The sequence below is a fragment of the Rutilus rutilus genome, assembly GCF_951802725.1.
Source record: "Rutilus rutilus genome assembly, chromosome: 19".
Taxonomy (NCBI): Eukaryota; Metazoa; Chordata; class Actinopteri; order Cypriniformes; family Leuciscidae; genus Rutilus; species Rutilus rutilus.
In genome coordinates, this window is record NC_140232.1 from 18,711,480 (window position 1) to 18,731,836 (window position 20,357).

Genomic DNA, 20,357 nt, shown 5'->3' on the forward strand with positions numbered 1-20,357 from the left:
ACATAATCAAATAATTTTAACTCAAATCAATATATATATATATATATATTATATCAGAATCATCCATCATTATTTTGATACATTTATTTTGTAAGTAGCTGTGTATTTAAGTAAGATAATGCACAAAAAGCTGTCCATTATATAAAAAAAAAACTGACCCTGTCTGGGTGATACAAGGTTTTGTGATTTATGATATTGTTCCTTAAAAAGGCCTATATATAACTTATGTACACCAGTGTAAATTGATCAAAAGTGACAGTAAAGACATTTATAATGTTTCAAAAGATTTATATTTCAAATAAAGGTCTTCTGAACTTTCTATTCATCAAAGCATCATGAAAAAATGTATCATGGTTTCCACAAAAATTAAGCAGCACAACTGTTTTCAACATTGATGATAATAAGAAATGTTTCTTGAGCACCAAATCAGCTTATTAGTATGATTTCTGAAGGTCATGTGACACTGAAGACTAGCGTAATGGCTGCTGAAAATTCCGCTTTAAAGCATAAAGTACATTTTAAAATATTTTAAAATAGAGGATATGTATGTATATATATAAAATAGAAGAATGTCTGATAAGGATTCAAGGACCAGAATATTCAGTCCTTCTTCCCTCTTTATCTGTAGAGCTCAGTTCAGGAGATTGGAGAGGAGGCCGAGGACGGAGCCATCTATACCATCACGCTCCGAAAGGTGCAGCTCCACCAGACGGCCAGTAAGGGGCAGCGATGGCTGGGCGTGGAGACAGACTCCGCCCTCAGTTTGTACGAGACCTGCAAGGGTCGGACCATTAAGGCTGGCACACTGGAGAAACTGGTGGAGTACATGGTTTTGGCCTTCAAAGGGAAGGACTATACATATGTCACTATTTTCCTCTGCACATACCGAGCTTTCGCCACCACCAAACAAGTGCTGGACCTGCTGCTTAACAGGTAAACGTCTCATCAATCCCTGGTGCTTTTAGAATTATTAAATCATACACTACAATATTACCTACAATGCATTGTTATCTATCTTAGGTATGCCAAACTGCATGATCAGCCAGTCTCAGGCAAGCCAAAACTCTCAGAGGACCACACAGAACTTAAAAAGTAAGTCTTTATGTTGTTCAACTGAACCCATTTTTAGCTTATCTGGTATCGGTTGATATTTATCTGTCATATTACATGAAAATAAAATAGTTGGCTTATCTGTATTTTAATATGGGTGCAACTTTAATTTGATGTGTTCGACAGTACTGTCTCATCTATCCTGGGTGCATGGTTGGATCAGTATTCTGAGGATTTCTGGAGCCCTCCTGACCACGGATGCCTGCAGAGCCTCATATCCTACTTGAAACTCAACTTCTCTGGATCGGACCTGGAGAGACGAGCCCATAACCTGCTGGAACACTTCCAGCAACGGCAACAGTCAGAGGTTGAGCTTGAAGGTACAATTTCACTAAATGATTGAATATCTGAACAACTGAAAAATGGTCTTTCAAACTGACTGTGACGACTTCTCTTATTCTTTTTCAGGTGATCTGTGCACCTGCCCCTTTGCCACACCAGAGGAGAGCAGCTTGGAGGATGAATTCTCCCCCTCACACTTCATGTCCTTCAGTCCTGCCCTAGTCGCTGAGCAGTTAACGGTCATGGATGCGGTAAGACATCAAGATTTTGTCAATCTGTCTTAATGGCAAAAGTCTAAGTAGGGAGCTGGTAGGGACAAGGTTAGAGGTTAATTTGGTTGCAAAAGAGTAGGGAAACTGAAGAAAGAATAAGGACTGTACTGCACCACAACCTTTGAACAAAGTTCATTACTTTTCCAAGTCATTAAATACTTTTCTATTTAAATAAATTTCTAAAGTGTAAAAAGTTGTCCTGCAAAACATTTTCATATTACAAATCGAATTAAACTGGTGAATGCGACTGAACTCATTGTTTTTCACAGGAGCTGTTTAAGAGGGTTGTTCCCTACCATTGTTTGGGTGGCATATGGTCCCAGCGGGATAAGAAGGGCAAAGAGCACCTGGCACCCACCATCCGTGCCACCGTCGCTCAGTTCAACAGCGTGACCAACTGTGTGATTGCCACCTGCTTGGATAACAGGTCTCTCAGACCCTTTCAAAGAGCGAAGCGCATTGAACACTGGATAGAAGTGGCCAGGGTGAGACACTCACACAAATTATGATTACGGAGGCAGATTATCGATTAATAAAGACTTATTTTCGCCTGGTTCCTTGCACAGTTATGGTTATATATAATGTTATGACCTCAAAACACTTTTATAGTGCATGATTTGTAAACCAATACACTTTGAAATTTTTATCACGTAACCAGCTTCATATGAATGGCTTTTCTGATGTAGTAAACTTGTGGTTCATGAACATCTGTTTGTTTGTCTTCAGAAATGTCGTATCCTGAAGAGCTTCTCCTCTCTGAAAGCCATCTTGTCCGCCTTGCAGAGTAATGCCATCCATAGGCTGAGGAGGACCTGGGATGATGTGTCTCGGTAAGAGTCTGACTGGATTTCTGTCAGCAATGATTAGCCAGAGTAAACGCTAACACTTTAGCATTAGCATTAGCCACTGATTAATAGTAGCATTCCTTGTAGCTTCTTGTGTGTTCATTCATACAGACCTCTAGTTAAAGCTGAAGCAGCTGAAACCGCTTTATGAAAGACTTGTTTTATAGTGGGGCATTTGGAGATGGAGGAGCAGAGGAGATTTAATGCTAGTTATTTACAGTGTTTGGATTTAATATAGATTATGACTCAAGCTGTTTTCTTCTGCTTACAGGGAAAGCTACCGTACTTTCCAAGAGCTGTCTGAAATCTTCTCAGATGACAATAATTACTCCCTCAGCAGAGAGCTTCTCATTAAGGTGAGTAAAAAGGTTGTTGCTTTGCACATGTACTTTCTGCGGGCACAATGCTATAATTCCCACAAATGCATCTTAATTTACATTAGCACACCCAGATATGCATAAATGAAGACTTTACAATTAAGTCCTATTAGTTAACATTAGCTAATGCATTAACTAACAATGAGCAATACATTTTTACAGTATTTATTCATCTTTGTTTTCACTATTTGTATTCACTATTTATTGTTCATGTTTGTTCAGTTTATTAATATGAACAAACAACATTTGATTTTAATAATTTACTTAATTTAATTAACATTAACTAAGATTGATCAATTCTTTAGAATATTTTTTCATTGTTAATTCATGTTAACGAATGTAGTTAATGTTAACAAATAAAACATTTTTGTATTGCACTTTTTAACAATTACATTGGTAACACTTTAAAATAAGGTTCATTAGTTAATGTATTAACTAACATGAACTAACCATGAGCAATACATTTGTTACAGTATTTATTAATCTTTGTTAATATTAGTTCATAAAAATCCAGCTCTTCGTTGTTTGTTCATGTGTTCATGTTAACAAATACAACCTTTGATTTTAATTACATATTAGTAAATGCTGAAATTAATGCTGTAGAAGTATTGTTCATTCTTAGTTCATGTTAACTACGGTAGTTAACTAATGTTAACTAATGAACCTTACTGTAAAGTGTTACCATTACATTTCCTCAAAATGAGCCCAAATAATACGCCTAATTAGGGATAGTATAGATCCATTTCCAAAAGAACAAGAATAAAATAACATTTGAAAAGTATATTTACAATGATTTGTTTCAGTTTTTAATTTGTTTTGCAAAATAATTCATTTGTTATAATATAATACTGTTTTGATCCGTTTTATATTTGCAATGGTTACTATTTACTATTTTTCATAATGTGATATTTAGTGACCCGCAAACATCATAATAATTATTATTAATAATAATGATAGTATTTGGAACTCAACCCACAATATTTTATTTTATTTTATGGAAAATAACAATTAAAATTTCAATTATATTTTGATCACTGAACTAGGAAATGTCACCGGTGTCCTTTTCAGAAATCTAGTCACCTTACGTTAGCAGTCACATGTTCAAACACCAAGCATTTTTCAAATTTCTAAAAGTACACTATAAGCCACCAACGTTTGCTGTATCTGTTGCTGGGGGAAGATAGGATGTGGTTACATCAGACTGTCAACCCTGTAAAGCTATGTTTCTATAGCAGCCACAGGGTAAACAGAAAAGCCATATTCACTTGCACAATATATGCAGCCTGCTGGCTCATCGCTCAGCTCTCTGTGGCCTGCTGAGTTTTGAGCACAGCGTCAACTAGTGGGCATGCTTCATGCATTTGATAGACATCTTGAAAAGAATCCATTAGTGTTAAAAGCATTATGAAACTTTGAAAAGAGAGAATTTTGAACAGTAATTTTGTCCTCAGAAAGAAAATGTATTGGACAGGACACCAAATCATCGTATTAGAATGATTTCTGTAGGATCATGTGACTCTAAAGACTGGTGTAATGATTCTTTACCAGCATAGGAGACCTTTTGTCAAAAACATTTTTTAAAAACTTGCCCCACAATTCTGAATGTTTATGAGTATTCTCTGAAAATAAGTTTTATCTAACACAGTTGTGCTTCTCAAGTTAATGTATCTTGTTTCAATGATGTTTTACTTAACTTAACAGAACAGATGAATTCTGTTCAAATTCATCACAACCTTGTTGTGGCAACCTGACGTTCCATGACACACAAATGTGACTCAGAAAGTGTGGGGGTTAAAAATAGTTTGAATTGTGTTGATGGTTTCTAGATATCTCCACCGCAGAAGTACCTTTCGGAACTTGCCTTGAAAATAGCTGACCTCAATAGAAAGAAACCAAGCATGATGAAAGCTTTCCTTTCCGTACATTCAGCAATATCCTTGGTATGTGTGCTGGGGCCGAGAAACTAGCAGTTGTTGCTGTTCGTTATGAGGGAATTCCTGGGATGAGGTCATATGCCTTATGTGTGGCCAGATAAACGGCCCTCCTTAATGCCAAAGGGCTTCCCCAGGGTGTTGGCTGGCACTATCTCTATATACCAAACAGTTAAACTCCCCGTCCATTCTACGTCATGGTATATCATGGCAGTGCAGTCTTAAGATTCCACTTTGACATCCTTATCTGCCTTCAGGTTATACTGCTTGCTAATATTGCGTCAATGCAAGTGCTTTCCCTTTTGAAACTCAAAATGATGATGTGAAACTAATATTTTCCAGGAGGGCACCTCCAAATCTGCCATCATCGAGATTAACCACAAAGGAGCACAGAGAAGACACCAGCAGCAAAGAGACATGGTATGTACAGGTATAAATGTCACATAATGGCAGTTGAAATTTATATTTATTAAGCTACAGCGCCCTCTTATGGTTAAAACGGATCAGATATTCAGTTTGGAGAAATCACACGAATATGTCCTGAATAGAATATAAACTGTATGTTTATTCATTTATTTAGTGTATCTCTTCTTCTCACTACTGTTTAGGGTGTCGTGCAAGGAACTATTCCATACCTTGGCACTTTTCTGACCGACCTAGTTATGTTGGATACTGCTATGAAAGACCAGCTTGAGGTGAGGGGGACAGAGATCAGTGTAATATTCTTGTAATTGGAAAATATTCTGTTTTATAATTTCTGGTTGTTGTTTTTTATTTTTTTATTTTTTTAGGTTGGGCTGATCAACTTTGAGAAGAGAAGGAAGGTGAGTCTTTGTGCACAGGAATTATATTTTATAAAATGCATAATTCCATCCCTGGATGCTGATTGGTCAATACAATTTTCCAACCATGCTAACTAACCTGTTGTAATAATAGCTAAGATGTGAAACACCTAGACACTGTGTTATCGTCACTGCACCCATATAATAACATTTTATTGTTTAAATACAAGGGACTATATCTTATTGCGTAAGGATGAATTTGCTATAATATATGTCCTCAATATTTGAAATGTTTTTAAAAGCATAGCTAAAGGCCATTGTTATATCCACAGTATTGCATGGCCTTTTAAACCTTATTGGTTAAGTAAAGGCTGGACTAAAGGCCCATTCACACCAAAGACGATAACTATGACAATAATGTTTTTTAAATTATTCTAATTCTATGGGAATAGGGAAGTCCACACTACAACTACAACGATAACGACACAGAAGAACGATATTGTTGGAATTACTTTCAGAGCGATTTTTGCCAGCTGCTCATTGATAAAAACATTGACAGCCAATCAGAATCCACCCGAGTTTAACAATCTTGGTGATTTAAAGCAGCAGACAACAAAACTGCACCACACACTAATAATAAACAGGATCTTATCATCTGTTGGTGTGGACGCTAATATAGTTAGTTATACTTATTGTTGGTGTTAACAGGTCTTATGCGGTGTCGGGTGTAATGCATTACTAAGTAATTAATTACTGTAATTCAATTACTTTTCCCTTGCGATTACTCTTAATTTTTCAGTAACTTAATTACAGTTACTTCTGATGTAATTGTATTAAATACTGTATAGACTATAGAACAATTCTATAGTGGATTTAATAAAAAATGTACGTCTAATGTTAAAATGTATGTTTCTAATGTAACCTTCACCCTTTAAATACTTTAGAATTAAATTAAAAGAGCAGTTTTGTGTCTATCCTAACCTATTGTTTACCTGGTCGAGGTTGATATGGGATTTAGAAAGTATTACTTGTTACTAAGTGGTATTGCAAACACTGTAGAAGATGTAATTAGTAACTAGTAATTAATTACTTTTTTAGAGTAACATGCATTCATACTTCAATAAAATGAATAAAAATAAACAAAATACATTCTTTTGTTTATTCATTTAGGAATTTGAAGTGATCGCTCAGATCAAGTTGCTGCAGCTGACCTGCAATTATTACAACTTCGACAGAAACCAGCGCTTCACTGACTGGTTCAAGAGAGTGGAGAAACTTACAGAGACTGAGAGGTGAGAAAGAAAAAAAGTAAACGTGGAGGATATGAAAACAAAAGATTTTAGAGATATATGATAGAAATAATAACTTAGGATATTTTATATGTTTAATATCTATGGTGTCTTTTCTGTTTCAGCTACTCTATGTCCTGTGATATCGAGCCGCCTTCTGAGTCGGTGTGCAAAAAGAACGGGGGCATCATCAAACGCATGAGCGAGGAGTCGGGTTACAGCAGCGCAGGGACGTCACACTCAAAGTCCTTTGAGCAACCTCGCTTAAGCCAGTTCAAAGAGAGCTTCAAAGATGGAGCAGATTCCCTCAGCCTCACCTCAGTGGGATCCAGCGGCTCGGACGCAGAGGAGACGAGTCTCAGTCTGCTGAACTCCCCAGAATCAGGGAGTCAGAGAGTAAGGCCATATTATTGTTTATTTACAGTCCCCATGATATGCTTAGCAAACATTGTTTAGATATAGAAAATTCTGCAATTGTTGGCAATGATGCATGATATAGCAGTACCAAAACGATTAGCAGTCGAGATTTATAGGTATCTGACGATGTTGAATAGCGAATTGCGAATGCTAATTTCCCTTAGTTTTACATTTAGATGACCTTTTCAATCAAAAACTATATAGTTACAAAACAGTCATATGTGAAATATGTGAAAACACTGTTTAATGTAATCTCTTGCAAATCTCAAAACGAATATCCGTTCAAAATCTGTTAATCATACTGTACATTATAATAATCCCTAAATTCACTTGAATTCAGCAAAGTCAAAGGACTGATTTTAGCTTTTAGTGTTTTATTTTTAACCTATTTAGACAAAATAGAATGGAATTTTTTACCAGCCATTTTTTTATTTGTATTATTATAAATAAATAAATGAATTAAATAAGTATTAGATGCAAGAGAATTCTTTCTCTACACTGCCTCTTAAATAAGTATTAACCTGACTATTGATTCTTTCTCCAGACATCCACACCAACTGTGAAACATTCTACATCAACCTCAGATACAGGGGAGCTTACGTCTGATTCCTCTTCCAAGGTATTTGCATTTTCTTGGGCGTATTTTATCATTTCAACTGAATTATTATATTTGTTTTTATGAGCTTTAAACTTATTCACTATTTTCCAGCTCTGGGAGTCGTCCACCCCTTCATCTTTGGATGCCTCTGTATCAGGCTTGGGTTTGGAGTCTGGCTGCAGCAGCTCCACCTCCTCTTCCTCTTCCTCTTCCTCATCCTCAGTGTCCGCCTCCACTGGGCAGGCCTTCCACTTCCACAAACGGTCGGTCTCTGGCGTCTCTGACTACTCGTCTCTCTCCCTGCCGCTGTACAACCAGCAGGTGAACGACTGCTGCATCATCAGAGTCAGCCTCGACACGGACAACGGCAACATGTACAAGAGCATCCTGGTGAGTGAGAGACATTACGGGAGATTGACAGAGATAAGTGATGTGGGAATGTTGGGAATGTAGTAGTAAAGTTAATCTCAATGATCATGTTTTTCAGGTGACTAGTCAGGACAAAACCCCTGGTGTCATTAGGAAAGCCATGGTCAAGCACAACCTGGACAATGACAAGTCAGAAGACTATGAACTATTTCAGAGGGTCTCAAAGCATAAAGGTAAAAACTTAAAACAGGGAAGCTGGGATGGGAAATATCAAAGGGCTTGTTTTTTTTTAGGGATATATTGGTACATCATCAGGTAAAATTTGGTTTTTAATCTATCAGTATCTGATGATTTTTATATATATTTAATTATACAAGCTAATTTTCCTTATTGTTATATTTAAATGACCTTAGCCATCATCTAACGCTCTCTTAAAGTTATCTTTAAAAACAACAATAATTTAGTAACACTGTAAAATTTGATATTTAGCAAATCTCAAAATTAATATCCATTTTTCACACTATACATTATAATGTTATGATGCTCTAAATTAACTTGTAGTTATTAAAATGATTAACTTTTACTATTTAAAATAAAAAAATTAAAACGATTTTATATTTCAAAATTAATTATTTTATAAATAAATGTTTTACATTTTAATATTAGCCATTTATTGATTATGAGACAAAAAATGTATTGCTATTTGCCATTTCTAGTTGATGGCAGGTGGTATTTGCTCATTCTAAATAACATTTTATTGGACAAAAATATTGTCCATATTTTTGTCCAATATCCAGGAAAAAGTAAGACTGTAGTTTTGAGTACATAAGCATTTAAATAGCCTCAAATCGAACGCACATTGACTGAAAGCTGCAAAACTCTGATTCTGATGGGATTTTCAATGTCCAAATTAGGGCTGTGAAAAGATTAATCGCGATTAATCGCATCCAAAATAAAAGTTTGTGTTTACATAATATATGTGTGTGTACTGTGTATAATTATTTTGTATATATAAATACACACACTTGCATGTATATATTTAAGAAAAATGTGTTATTTATATACAAAATATTTATATTTATATATAATATAAATTATATATAAATATATACAGTATATACATGCAAATATTTCTTAAATGAATACATGCGTGTGTGTGTGTATTTATATATACAAAATAATTATACACAGTACACACACATATATTATGTAAACACAAACTTTTATTTTGGATGCGATTAATCGCGATTAATCTTTTCACAGCCCTAGTCCAAATTAAGCTTGTAGACATTTCTAACCATTATTTTTTTACCCCACAGAACTCAGAATCCCAGATAATGGAAACGTTTTCTACGCCATGAACTCATCTGCCAACTACGACTTCTTGTTGAGGAAGCGCGGTGTCCCCAAAACCTGCCGCTCGAAGAGCTCCCCGAGCCTGACTCTACCGCGCATGAAGCAGAAAGGGTTCAAAATACCCAAGGGCTTCTTCTGAAAGCACTCTTCTGAGTTCAGCAAGCCTGAAACTGTTGAAGATTATCAAGAGTCACTTTAATAACCCGCCACAGTATTATTATCCAATGGATTTGTTGCGTTATTGAGCAGCTTGTTTCTTACAGGAAGCTATGCCTGTGTTTCCTGTCCCTACGGACAATGCGACAGGCCCAGGAGGAACACTGTGGTTCTTACAAGGTTTGCCTTAAGACTGCACATGAGAGACACACTGTGTGTGGGAAGCGTTTACCAAATGCAGTCATTCATGCATGAGCACACTAAACAAAAACATTTCAAGCACTTTAGAACGGTCCTTAAAGCAAGAGATTTGTGGAGAGCTGAGTTGGTCCTTGGTCCTTTTCAAATTCAAAGTGGGGTTTCCGTTTGATTCCCCTTTAAACAGGTTCTCCCTTCGGACTCTCAGTCTCTCAGAAATTAGGACTGCTCATGGCAAGACTACAGTATTACATGTACAATGTAAACAATGTAAAGTGTACAGTCTTTGGTTTGCTTTTTGTTCTTTTACTAACTGTTTTGACTGTTGCTGCTGCCGGTTTAGCTTGCCTGTTTTCCCAGAACTGATTACAACCCGAAATTAACCTTTCCGGCAATAATCGAGACTGAAGGATTCTCCATTGACTGCCTAGTGACTTGGTTACCTTCATGAGGAGGCTGTCACAATTGAGCATGAGGAGATGACAGGTCTAAGGTGCAGGATATTTATGGTTATTTAAAAACCATAAATAATATTCTTAATGCATATAGAGCGCAAATGTTGTCATCCGTGTCTTAGAAAGATATCAATGCCAAAGCCGTTCTCTTTTATTTGCAGCTGGCCTCTCTCTGTGTTTCACATAATAGAACGCTGTATCTTTACAGAAAAGCTTTTTTGCACCAAACACTGTGAGTGGCTTCACCCTGCTAAGCCTTTTTGCATTGTGAACTATATCCATGAGTGCTTTCTTACCATGTGGTCTAGTATGATGAGCAGAAAATTTGAGGGGATTTTGTTCCCATCAGGAGAGATTTACAGATGTGTTTGCTTGGCCAGAGGTGAATGTTAGTGTGAGTGTGTGCGTTTTTGAGAGGAAAGATATATATTGGAATTTATATTGTAATATGATGAAAGAAGTTCACTAAGTGTTGGTGCTTTTTTGCTAATATGCCAACTATATAACTGAACTGGAACAAAATCTAGATTGTGCTTTATTTATGATTTATGAAAAGATCAAAATGCATGGAGAAAATATATGCCTATAGTGATGATTCCACTGTTATAAATATCTCCTTGTCAAAACATGCTGTCAGGAAGCTACGAACATGAATTAAAATGTTACTGCCTGCAGCTTGTCACTCAACACACGTGCCATATCCAGACTTGATTTTGTATTTGGTTTTGTCCCCTTTTTTACCCTTTTGTATGTCTGAATCTAACTCTGAATGTTAATGTCAAAGTTTAAATGTTTGTGCCATTGCCCCATTTTTATTTATTTATATGTTTTATAATTGTTTTATTTATAATTTCACTGTTGTGAAGATAAATTAATAAATGCACCTTTGTATGTACAAATGAGCACTACATTTTTTTAAGAACTTACAAATAAATGTGGAGGCGCTGAGAGCCCAGTACTTGACGTCTCTGTGTTTTTTTTATTTCACCTTCATAAGCCAAATGTCTCATATACAGACATAATCAAATCTGTGGGATCCAAAGTCTGAGACCACAAGTAAAAATGCTTTTTATTTTTATAAGGAATATTCTAAATTTTGCAATATTGTTCTCCAGCATGATTTGAGTATGTTCCAAAGAGAATCTTGTGAATCTTGAAAGTAAAAACAACTAATACGTTGTACAAAGAGAGCTTGTATGATCAATAAAACAAAACCTGAAAGGTGTAAATAGTTATACATAAATTTTTCTATGGATATTTTTAAGGTTGTGGTCTTTTTAAACCTTTAAATGTCATAAAATCTTGTGGTCTCGCTAGATCTTTAAATATAACAAAAGCTTTAAATTACATTTTCAAGATAAATAATAATATAAACATCAAACATATAAACATAAATACACATATAAATAAAAATAGAAACATATAAACAAGTGTACAATTTGGTATAGAAATATCAAATAAATAATTTATAAGTCACCATAAAGCATAAAACTGTTTTGTTTTTTTCTTGCATTCATGAATCTGAAATTTGGCCAAAAATATAGCTAAATTAATTAAATAACAGCACTTTTCATCCACTTTAGGATATTCAGTGCAGGTACATTTTCCAATAAAAATGCGAGAGGTCTTGAGCACTAAATATTTGAAGTGATAAATTCCTGTTTCTCGCACTGAATTTTCTGCTGTGTTTCCTTTTTTTTTTTTTTTTTTAGAATTATACATGTAATAATACAGTATGCAAATATTTCACATATAAAGTTCAAAATGAATCCAGAGCATCATAAGATATGAGGAACATTACAGGTAACATTTATATCAAAGATGCTAAACAGTCAATTCACACATTAAGAAAAAAGAAAAGAAAAAAATAAGACATACTGGAAAGGAGGTATATAATTAAAATAAAGAAGAGAAATTTATTTTTTTATAGATGACCATAGTTCTGGTTGCTTTGCGGTTTGAGAGTCCTTTCAATGTTTCAAAATCTTCATATCAGCCTTAAAATGGTAAATGTTAGGAATCCTTTCAGACCATTTACATTTGTGTATATAAAACTTACCAAGTAATATAATAAGATTTAACATAAAAACGTGATTCTTGTCTATATCTTTTTTGTCATAATAAAAAAAAACATCCCTTTTCTCTATGTGAATTTTGATTCCACTTAACATATTAAATAAATATTCTACATCAATCCACAAAAAAATTCACATACATACATTCAAAGAAAAGATGCAAAATAGTTTCAGTATCCTTTTTACAAAATACACATGATTCAGAAAGGTCATTCTTATACCTTTTTAGGAACTGGTTTGTTGGATAAATATTATGTATAATTTTAAAGCATATTTCATAAACTTTATTATTGATACAATATTTGTTATTATAAGTCCAAATCAATCTCCAATTCAAATGTTCAAATATGTATGGGATGTTATGAGGACTAGTATGTTTTGAGTCCGCATACGTCAGTTTCCTGCGACACACAGGTCGGCGCTCACTACTCATGTTTAGCGGAACGAGTCGCGCTAGCGATCAACATGGCTTTAAGCAAAACATACGGACAGAAACCTATTAAATTCCAACTGGAAGAGGATGGGGAGTTTTACATGATAGGATCAGAGGTTTGTAATTAAACGCACTTAGCATTTGAACGAGGATTTATGTTTATGAACCGTATATTGTTTTGCATTGGCTGCTAACACGTCAGCTAGCTAGCTAGCTAAGATTGTTGTTGTTTGTGACAAGATCAATAACTGCTGAAATTATTGATGATTCCTTGAATTGAATCGGTCCCAGACATTTTACACATCAAGTAGCAGCTACTGATGTGTTATTTGCGGTGTAGTTGTATTATACACAATACTGGATTACCAGAGACCAGAGATACAGTACTGTCACTGACAGAACAGGTTATGGGTAACGTTATTTATTTAGTCAATCCTAAATGATTTTTCGTTATGTGTCTGTATTTAGGTTGGAAATTACCTGCGTATGTTCAGAGGGTCTTTATATAAGCGCTACCCATCACTCTCAAGAAGACTTGCTTCAGTAGAGGAGAGAAAGAAGATAGTAGCATCATCTCACGGTAAGTGTTGAATTCACTGTGAACATTTGATAAGAGATCTGAGGACTGGGGGTTAAAAGTAAGCTGGAAATGGCACTTTCTATCTTACAGCATAAGCAATGTTTTGTGTTAGATCACGGTTACACCACTTTAGCCACCAGTGTGACGCTGCTGAAGGCCTCAGAAGTAGAAGAGATATTTGATGGACATGACGAGAAGTACAAGGCTGTGTCAATCAGCACTGAACCTCCAGCCTATCTCAGGTAAACCATTTCTCATCTTATGAAATGCTCATTTCAGAGGTTTCTTCTTCATAATTCAAATTACAAAAAGGTGGAATTAATCATACATTAAAGGTGGAATTCACCCATACATAAATGAAAATGTTGCCATCAATTCCTCACTCTCGTGTCGTTCCAAACCCATAAGACGTTTGTATTTCTTCGTAACACAAATGAAGATATTTTTAATGAGTGATTTCTGTCCCTCCATTGAAACTGTATATTCACCCAAAACTCAGATGGTTCAAAATGCTCATGAAGAGATCGACTTGGATTAAACCACTCGATTTAATGTATAACATATTTTAATAGAATGTTAGAATGTCCATTTTAAATGATGACAACATTTTTAATCAGAAAATATATTAATGGACATTTCTTTTTAAGATTTCTCCTAGAATAATTTTAGAATTTCTATCATATATTAAATGAAAAGATTCTGTTTAATTGTTATACATGTATGTTTTTGTATATTGATTATTTTTGTGAAATTATTGTAAACGATGTATTGAAATGATATTGTAATCATCATTATTTATTTTTATTTAAATAATGTTGATTTTGCCATGTGTCGTTACAGAGACCTGTGACTATTTTTGTGTGATGATGAAATTAGTCTAATGATGCACTCTTTATTTGGTGACTAAGTCTACTAAATAGTGTACTAAATCATCATGGTAATTTTGTCACCCACAAATAAAATTTGTCCAGCCCTAGTTGTTGCATGACAGCACATCTACTTTTTTAACCTATGATTTTCCTCACAGGGAGCAGAAAGCCAAGCGAAACAGTCAGTGGGTTCCCACTCTTCCCAATAGTTCCCATCACTTAGATGCTGTGCCTTGCTCCACCACAATTAACCGCAACCGAATGGGCCGTGACAAAAAGAGGACCTTCCCCCTCTGGTGAGACCTTTAAATCTTTCAATCTCACATTGTGGAGCTGTGAATCACAGTTCATTAAGTGACACAAGATGTGCATGGATAAATCATTTATATTAAATATTGCATTATTCCATAAAAATTTAAAATGGTCAATTTTGATTTTATGGTGACTTTAAACAGTAATCCTCTATTGTGCCTCACTTTGTTTGTCAAAAAGGAATTGTTCAAGTTTGAAAATTTAATTAAACCAATAAAACGGAATCCAGATTTTTTTTTTTTTATGGAAAACAGAATCTGTGAAAAAATAAAAACAGATTTCATAAAGTCTACTTACTCATTTATATAATTTCACTGTTTTAATTTTCTTGCTGTGTCTGTCTTCTGGATATGTGCTGTTACAGCTTTGATGATCATGACCCTGCTGTCATTCATGAGAATGCCACCCAGCCTGAGATCCTGGTGCCCATCCGACTGGACATGGAGATTGACGGGCAGAAGCTGCGTGATGCTTTCACATGGAACATGAATGGTAGACTGTCCCTTACACAGTTTCTGAGCAGCATGCATTGAATTTAATTTTTATTTATTTTTTCACGGTTTACACAATATCCTGAACTCTCTTTTTTTCTTTTTCTGACACGATAGAAAAGCTAATGACTCCAGAGATGTTTGCTGAAATCCTTTGCGACGATCTGGACCTGAGCCCACTGACCTTTGTTCCAGCCATTGCCTCGGCCATCAGACAGCAGATAGAGTCCTACCCCACAGACAGCATACTGGATGAGCAGATGGACCAGAGAGTCATCATCAAGGTACATGCGTCATTCTGTCAAGTCCCCTTGATTTCACTAATCTCATCTTTTAATACCAGATCCCATTAAGCTGGAGCCACACCAAAAGATTTTCAAAATGTGAGCGACTACAAACATGATGATAAGAAATCATAAATTTAACTAGGGATGGGGCCGATCCGATCCAGTATCGGTATCGGACCCAATACCAGCGTAATTCACGTATCGGATTTTCCCGATCCAACCTGCTTAGATATCCGATATCCATGAGTCATGTCTGTGCTCGCTTTAACGTCTGCTGAAATGACTCCAAAGTCCAAAAGTGATTCCCGCCGGCGAGTCTGCTAGCTGGCTGCAAACTGTGGAATGGATTTCCTGAACGGAGGCGCGGCTCAATGAGACACAGAGTTATGAGACACGCCCCCGCTCAGGAAATCCATTCCACGGTTTGCGGCTAGCCAACAACGTCCGCTGTGTGGATGAACTTCACACTGGAAACACTGCAGAGCAAGACAGCAAAATGTAATGTTTGCAAAGCTGTAATTCAGAGCCCTTTAAAGCTCCCTCGCGTCGTACAACACAACGAACACAATCAAACATTTAAAAAAGCACCACGTTACTGTGCGTTCACACCAAACGCGAATAGCGCGTCAAATTCGCGTCTATTTGGACGCTTGAATATTTTGAATCCATTCGCGCGACCAGAGAAAAATTGACGTGTGTAAAAAGCAAAAGTCTGAAGCGAAATCGACGCGTGTCTGAGGCGAAATCCGCTTGTTTGTTTGCACGATGCTGATGTTTATCGAGCAATCATCGAGAGAGTTACTGCATCGGAGCGAGGATCACCCTTCAGATAGTGTGTGTGTAAGATGTTTACACTTGCACTTTTCTTATATTTCAAGACGCAAGTATTTGACATTTTGGGAATGTAATAAATATTGACATGACAATCAATTTGAAACCCTTACAGTTGCATATTTGTTTTCAGAATGGGATTTTTCCTGTTAACAGGATTTCCTGTTTTTCTGACTTCCTTTTCTGACCTTATACTTACCTCAAGTTGACTTTTGGGGCATACATGCATACATACGTACATAACATATCATTCATACTTGCCTGTTGAGAGAAGTTTATTTCAGCATCATATAAAATAAACAATAATAATGATAATAATATTAAATCAAACAGCTCTGGTATCGGAATAGTATCGGTATCGGCCGATATCCAAATTCAGGTATCGGGATCGGATCGGAAGTGAAAAAATGTGGATCGGTGCATCCCTAAATTTAACAGTTTTGTTTCTATAGTGAGTATAGTGTCGTGGTGCGACCACTAACAGATTCCATTCACAAACAACCAGATTCCCGACTGTGAACACAGGAAATCAGTAGGATAACCTTATTCATCCGCACAGTCAGGCAGAGCCAAATCACAACCAAAACAACGTTTTTATGCAAAATGCGTACAGTTTGTACAGTTTGCGTACGGTTGTTTTTCAACCGCTAGAGGGCCAAAAGTTACATTAGTGGACACATAAAAAAAAAAAAAAAAAGGTTCCTTCAGAAATCATTCTGATATGCTGATTTGTTGCTCAAGAAACATTTATTATTAGTATTATTATTATCAGTGTTGAAAACGGTTTAATAACTGTTTTAGTAACCACTTAATATTTTTTTGGAAACAGATACCATTTTTTCAGGATTCTTTGATGAATACAAAATTCAAAATAATAGTATTTATTTGAATTAAAGAAAAAAAGAAAAGTATGTATATAAAGTATTATTATTAGTACCCAGAGATGGTGGGTTCGAGCCCCGTGTGGGACGACTTTGTAAAATTGTGTGTAATGTTGTGTCATGTCGAAATCCTTTATTATTCAATCTTTCTTCCTCTTGGATTAGAAATAAGTACGTCTTGTTCATTCTGTGTGTTCATTCTCATCTGAACTTCTGTTCATTTTGAGTTCATTTACACCTGTACTTCTGAACCAGCTGTTTTTTCACGTATGTTCAATTTCTGCTGTTTTTACTCTTCCTGCTCTTGCTGCTGCTTCAGGGGCTTGGCCCCGTATCGCTGCTTGCAGCTATGTTTATTTTTATTATTCGATTGCATTATGTGGTTGGTTTTTGATTGCTGTTATTATTATCTCTGTAGTTAAACATTCATGTTGGGAACATATCTCTGGTGGACCAGTTTGAATGGGACATGTCTGAGAAGGAGAACTCTCCGGAGAAGTTTGCTCTGAAGCTGTGCTCTGAGTTGGGCCTGGGCGGAGAGTTTGTCACCACCATCGCATACAGCATACGTGGACAGCTCAGCTGGCATCAGAGGACCTACGCTTTCAGGTTCAGACTTGCACACAAATCCACTTCATCACAGTCCTGGCTGAGCATGAATCCTTTTAAAGCTTTTTCACTGCGTAAGATAAAATGTGGTAAAAAAGTGAAGTGTTAGTGTGTTATTAAAACGGCTCCAAAAATCATCACCTCAAACATCCCCATATTGTTAGAGAATTTTAGTTTGACTGTTTAAAATGTTGCTCCATTTATATGATAAAGAGCATAGGAGAGTGTTCAGAATTTGCCAATGTGAACTTTTTCCCAAGTTGGACATCTTTTCAGACTGTGCTAATGTCCGTTATTACAAAACTCATTAGAAGGGTCATGTTTTTCCTCTGGGAGACATAATGTCTTGAACTAATAATTTTAAGGTTTGGGTTTTTTTTTTTTTTTTATCGTTCAGCCCAGTTTTGTGAACCTACATACCGTTTGGAAACATTAAAGTTTTTTTTATGTTTTTGAAAGAAGTCTCTTAATCTCACCAAGGCTATATTTATTTGATCAAAAATACAGTAATATTATTATTTAAAATAACTGTTTTCTATTTTAATATATTTTAAAATGTAATTTATTCCTGTGATGGCACAGCTGGATTTTCAGCAGCCATTACTTCAGTCTTCAGAGTCACATGATCCTCCAGAAATCATTCTAAGATCACTTCTTATTAGTGAAAACAGTTTTAGCTGCTTAATTTTTATATATATATATATATATATATATATATATATATATATATATATATATACATACATACGCACACACACACACAGACACACACAATTCAGAATTCAGCTGGTCAGAATTATTTGCCCCCTTGGTAAATATGACCAAAGATGACTGTAAAAAAAATTATCTGCATTGTTAATTCTTTTGATGTTTGTTTTTGGATCACTGTCCTGTTGGAAGATCCAAACATGGCCCGTTATAAGATTTCTAGCAGAGGTTGTCAGGTTTTGATGTTTTTTATCTGTTGTTATTTGATCGAATCCATGATGCCATGTATCTGAACAAGATGTCCAGGACCTCTGACAGACAATTAGGCCCACAGCATTAAAGAGAGAGCAGAGTATTTAATTTTACACATGGGGTACTTTTTTATCCCTGTATGAACCATCTTAAGTGTTTGCTGCCAATAAAGCTAAAAAAAATTGTTTCATACTCATAATTCTGACCAGCACTGTATATATAATGTGTTTTTTTTGTTGTTGTTTTTTTTTTAAATCGTAATACGCTTTTGCCATTCAAAAGTTTGAGTAAGATTTAAGAAAATTAATTAAAATGAATTAAGTATTTTTATTTAGCAAAGGCACATTAAATTGATAAAAAGCACAGTAAAAACATTTATGAAATTAATAAATATTAAAAAGTTCTATTTACAATAAATGCTATTCTTTTGAACTTTTTATTCATCAAAAAAAAGTGCAACTGTTTCTTGAGCACCAAAGATCATATGACACTGACGACTGGCTGCTGAAAATTCAGCTTTGCATCACAGGAATAAATTACATTTTAAAATATATTACAACAGAAACCAGTTAATTAAATTGTAATAGTATTTCACAGTACTACTGTTTTTACTGTATTTTTGATCAAATAAATGCAGCCTTGGTGAGATTAAGAGACTACTTTTTAAAAAAACGTAATGTTTTCAAACTTTTAACCTGTACTGTATTTAAACTTGAATTTAAACAAGTTGTCTCTGAACTTTGGATTTAAGTTGCTGTTTTTTCTCTTTTTGTAGCGAGAACCCTCTCCCCACAGTGGAGATTGCCATCCGAAACACAGGTGATGCTGACCAGTGGTGTCCACTGCTGGAGACGCTGACAGATGCCGAGATGGAGAAGAAGATCAGGGACCAGGACAGAAACACAAGGTAAAAGAATAAACTGCCTTACTTAAGATACCGTTTTGCCCTATAGCAGACGTGTACCAACTGTACCAAAACCCCAACTATTATCGCTCTAAGACCAATAATAATTTGCAGTGCAGTTTCAACATAGAAAGAAGAATAATGTACTCAGAATTTGTAGATTTGAGAGGTGATTGTGACCATTCCAGTACTCATATCAAACTTTTTCCTGTGTATTTCAGGCGGATGAGACGACTTGCAAACACAGCCCCAGCATGGTGAAGATAACAGCCCTCTCCCACAACTATTTAAATCTGAAGAGGAAACACAATAGAGCTACAACCCAGCATTACTGAAATAAAAACATTGAGACATTCCATTGGCCAGTCCCCCTGATCAGAGTAACTTAATGTAAAGCAACATCTGCTTCAGTCTGGCCTAGTCAAAGCCTGTGTCGTGACCTTCCCCCCGTACTCAATATCTGTCTGATCAGAGACATCGGTCTAAATATTAAAAGTATTTTATGGTATCTTTATTTGTCTTGTTTTGTGTATAGATGCCATTTTGTAAACAATGTGCTTTTAAATAAAATTATTAAGATAAGAAAAACTTGTTTGAAATGCTTTTTGTTCCAAGAGTTTCTTGCTCAAGGGTGAAATGAAATGAGTCTGTTGTGTGCTGAACTAGCAAACTAGTCACTCGAGTGCTT

The 20,357-nt window shown here is 35.5% G+C and overlaps 2 protein-coding genes across 5 annotated transcripts in view; both read left to right on the forward strand.

Annotated features, from left to right (window-relative positions):
* LOC311279109 (ral guanine nucleotide dissociation stimulator) overlaps nt 1-11,395 on the forward strand; it is a 23,933-nt gene extending 12,538 nt beyond the window's left edge. For all 3 annotated transcript variants that reach the window (XM_084390380.1, XM_084390378.1, XM_084390379.1), the window contains exons 2-17: nt 629-933; nt 1,021-1,092; nt 1,237-1,430; nt 1,519-1,643; nt 1,934-2,149; nt 2,391-2,494; nt 2,781-2,865; nt 5,160-5,237; nt 5,426-5,512; nt 5,609-5,641; nt 6,770-6,891; nt 7,014-7,284; nt 7,850-7,924; nt 8,015-8,293; nt 8,391-8,505; nt 9,592-11,395. In XM_084390380.1, the coding sequence (XP_084246506.1) occupies nt 629-933; nt 1,021-1,092; nt 1,237-1,430; nt 1,519-1,643; nt 1,934-2,149; nt 2,391-2,494; nt 2,781-2,865; nt 5,160-5,237; nt 5,426-5,512; nt 5,609-5,641; nt 6,770-6,891; nt 7,014-7,284; nt 7,850-7,924; nt 8,015-8,293; nt 8,391-8,505; nt 9,592-9,767 (2,337 nt within the window). In that variant the 3' untranslated portion in view covers nt 9,768-11,395. The remainder of the gene's footprint in view (nt 1-628; nt 934-1,020; nt 1,093-1,236; nt 1,431-1,518; nt 1,644-1,933; nt 2,150-2,390; nt 2,495-2,780; nt 2,866-5,159; nt 5,238-5,425; nt 5,513-5,608; nt 5,642-6,769; nt 6,892-7,013; nt 7,285-7,849; nt 7,925-8,014; nt 8,294-8,390; nt 8,506-9,591) is intronic.
* Nucleotides 11,396-12,903: 1,508 nt separating this feature from the next.
* Nucleotides 12,904-20,257, forward strand: smarcb1a (SWI/SNF related BAF chromatin remodeling complex subunit B1a). 2 transcript variants are annotated; one of them, XM_084389565.1, is made up of 9 exons: nt 12,904-13,061; nt 13,414-13,525; nt 13,659-13,767; nt 14,553-14,690; nt 15,071-15,198; nt 15,315-15,481; nt 17,615-17,805; nt 19,541-19,672; nt 19,891-20,257. In XM_084389565.1, exons 1-9 carry the CDS (start codon nt 12,978-12,980, stop codon nt 19,928-19,930), a joined length of 1,101 nt encoding a protein of 366 aa, XP_084245691.1. In that variant the 5' UTR covers nt 12,904-12,977; the 3' UTR covers nt 19,931-20,257. The 2 variants fall into 2 exon arrangements, with proteins under 2 accessions (XP_084245691.1, XP_084245690.1); XM_084389564.1 differs by having other exon boundaries at nt 12,905-13,061; nt 13,638-13,767.
* Nucleotides 20,258-20,357: the final 100 nt, after the last annotated feature.

What these genes read in the sequence shown, in the direction of transcription:
- smarcb1a (XM_084389564.1), top strand. Translation starts at nt 12,978, where the DNA reads ATGGCTTTAAGCAAAACATACGGACAGAAACCTATTAAATTCCAACTG. An exon ending in TTTACATGATAGGATCAGAG is followed by an intron (nt 13,062 to 13,413) that starts GTTTGTAATTAA and finishes GTCTGTATTTAG; the next exon opens with GTTGGAAATTACCTGCGTAT. An exon ending in GAACCTCCAGCCTATCTCAG is followed by an intron (nt 13,768 to 14,552) that starts GTAAACCATTTC and finishes TTTTCCTCACAG; the next exon opens with GGAGCAGAAAGCCAAGCGAA.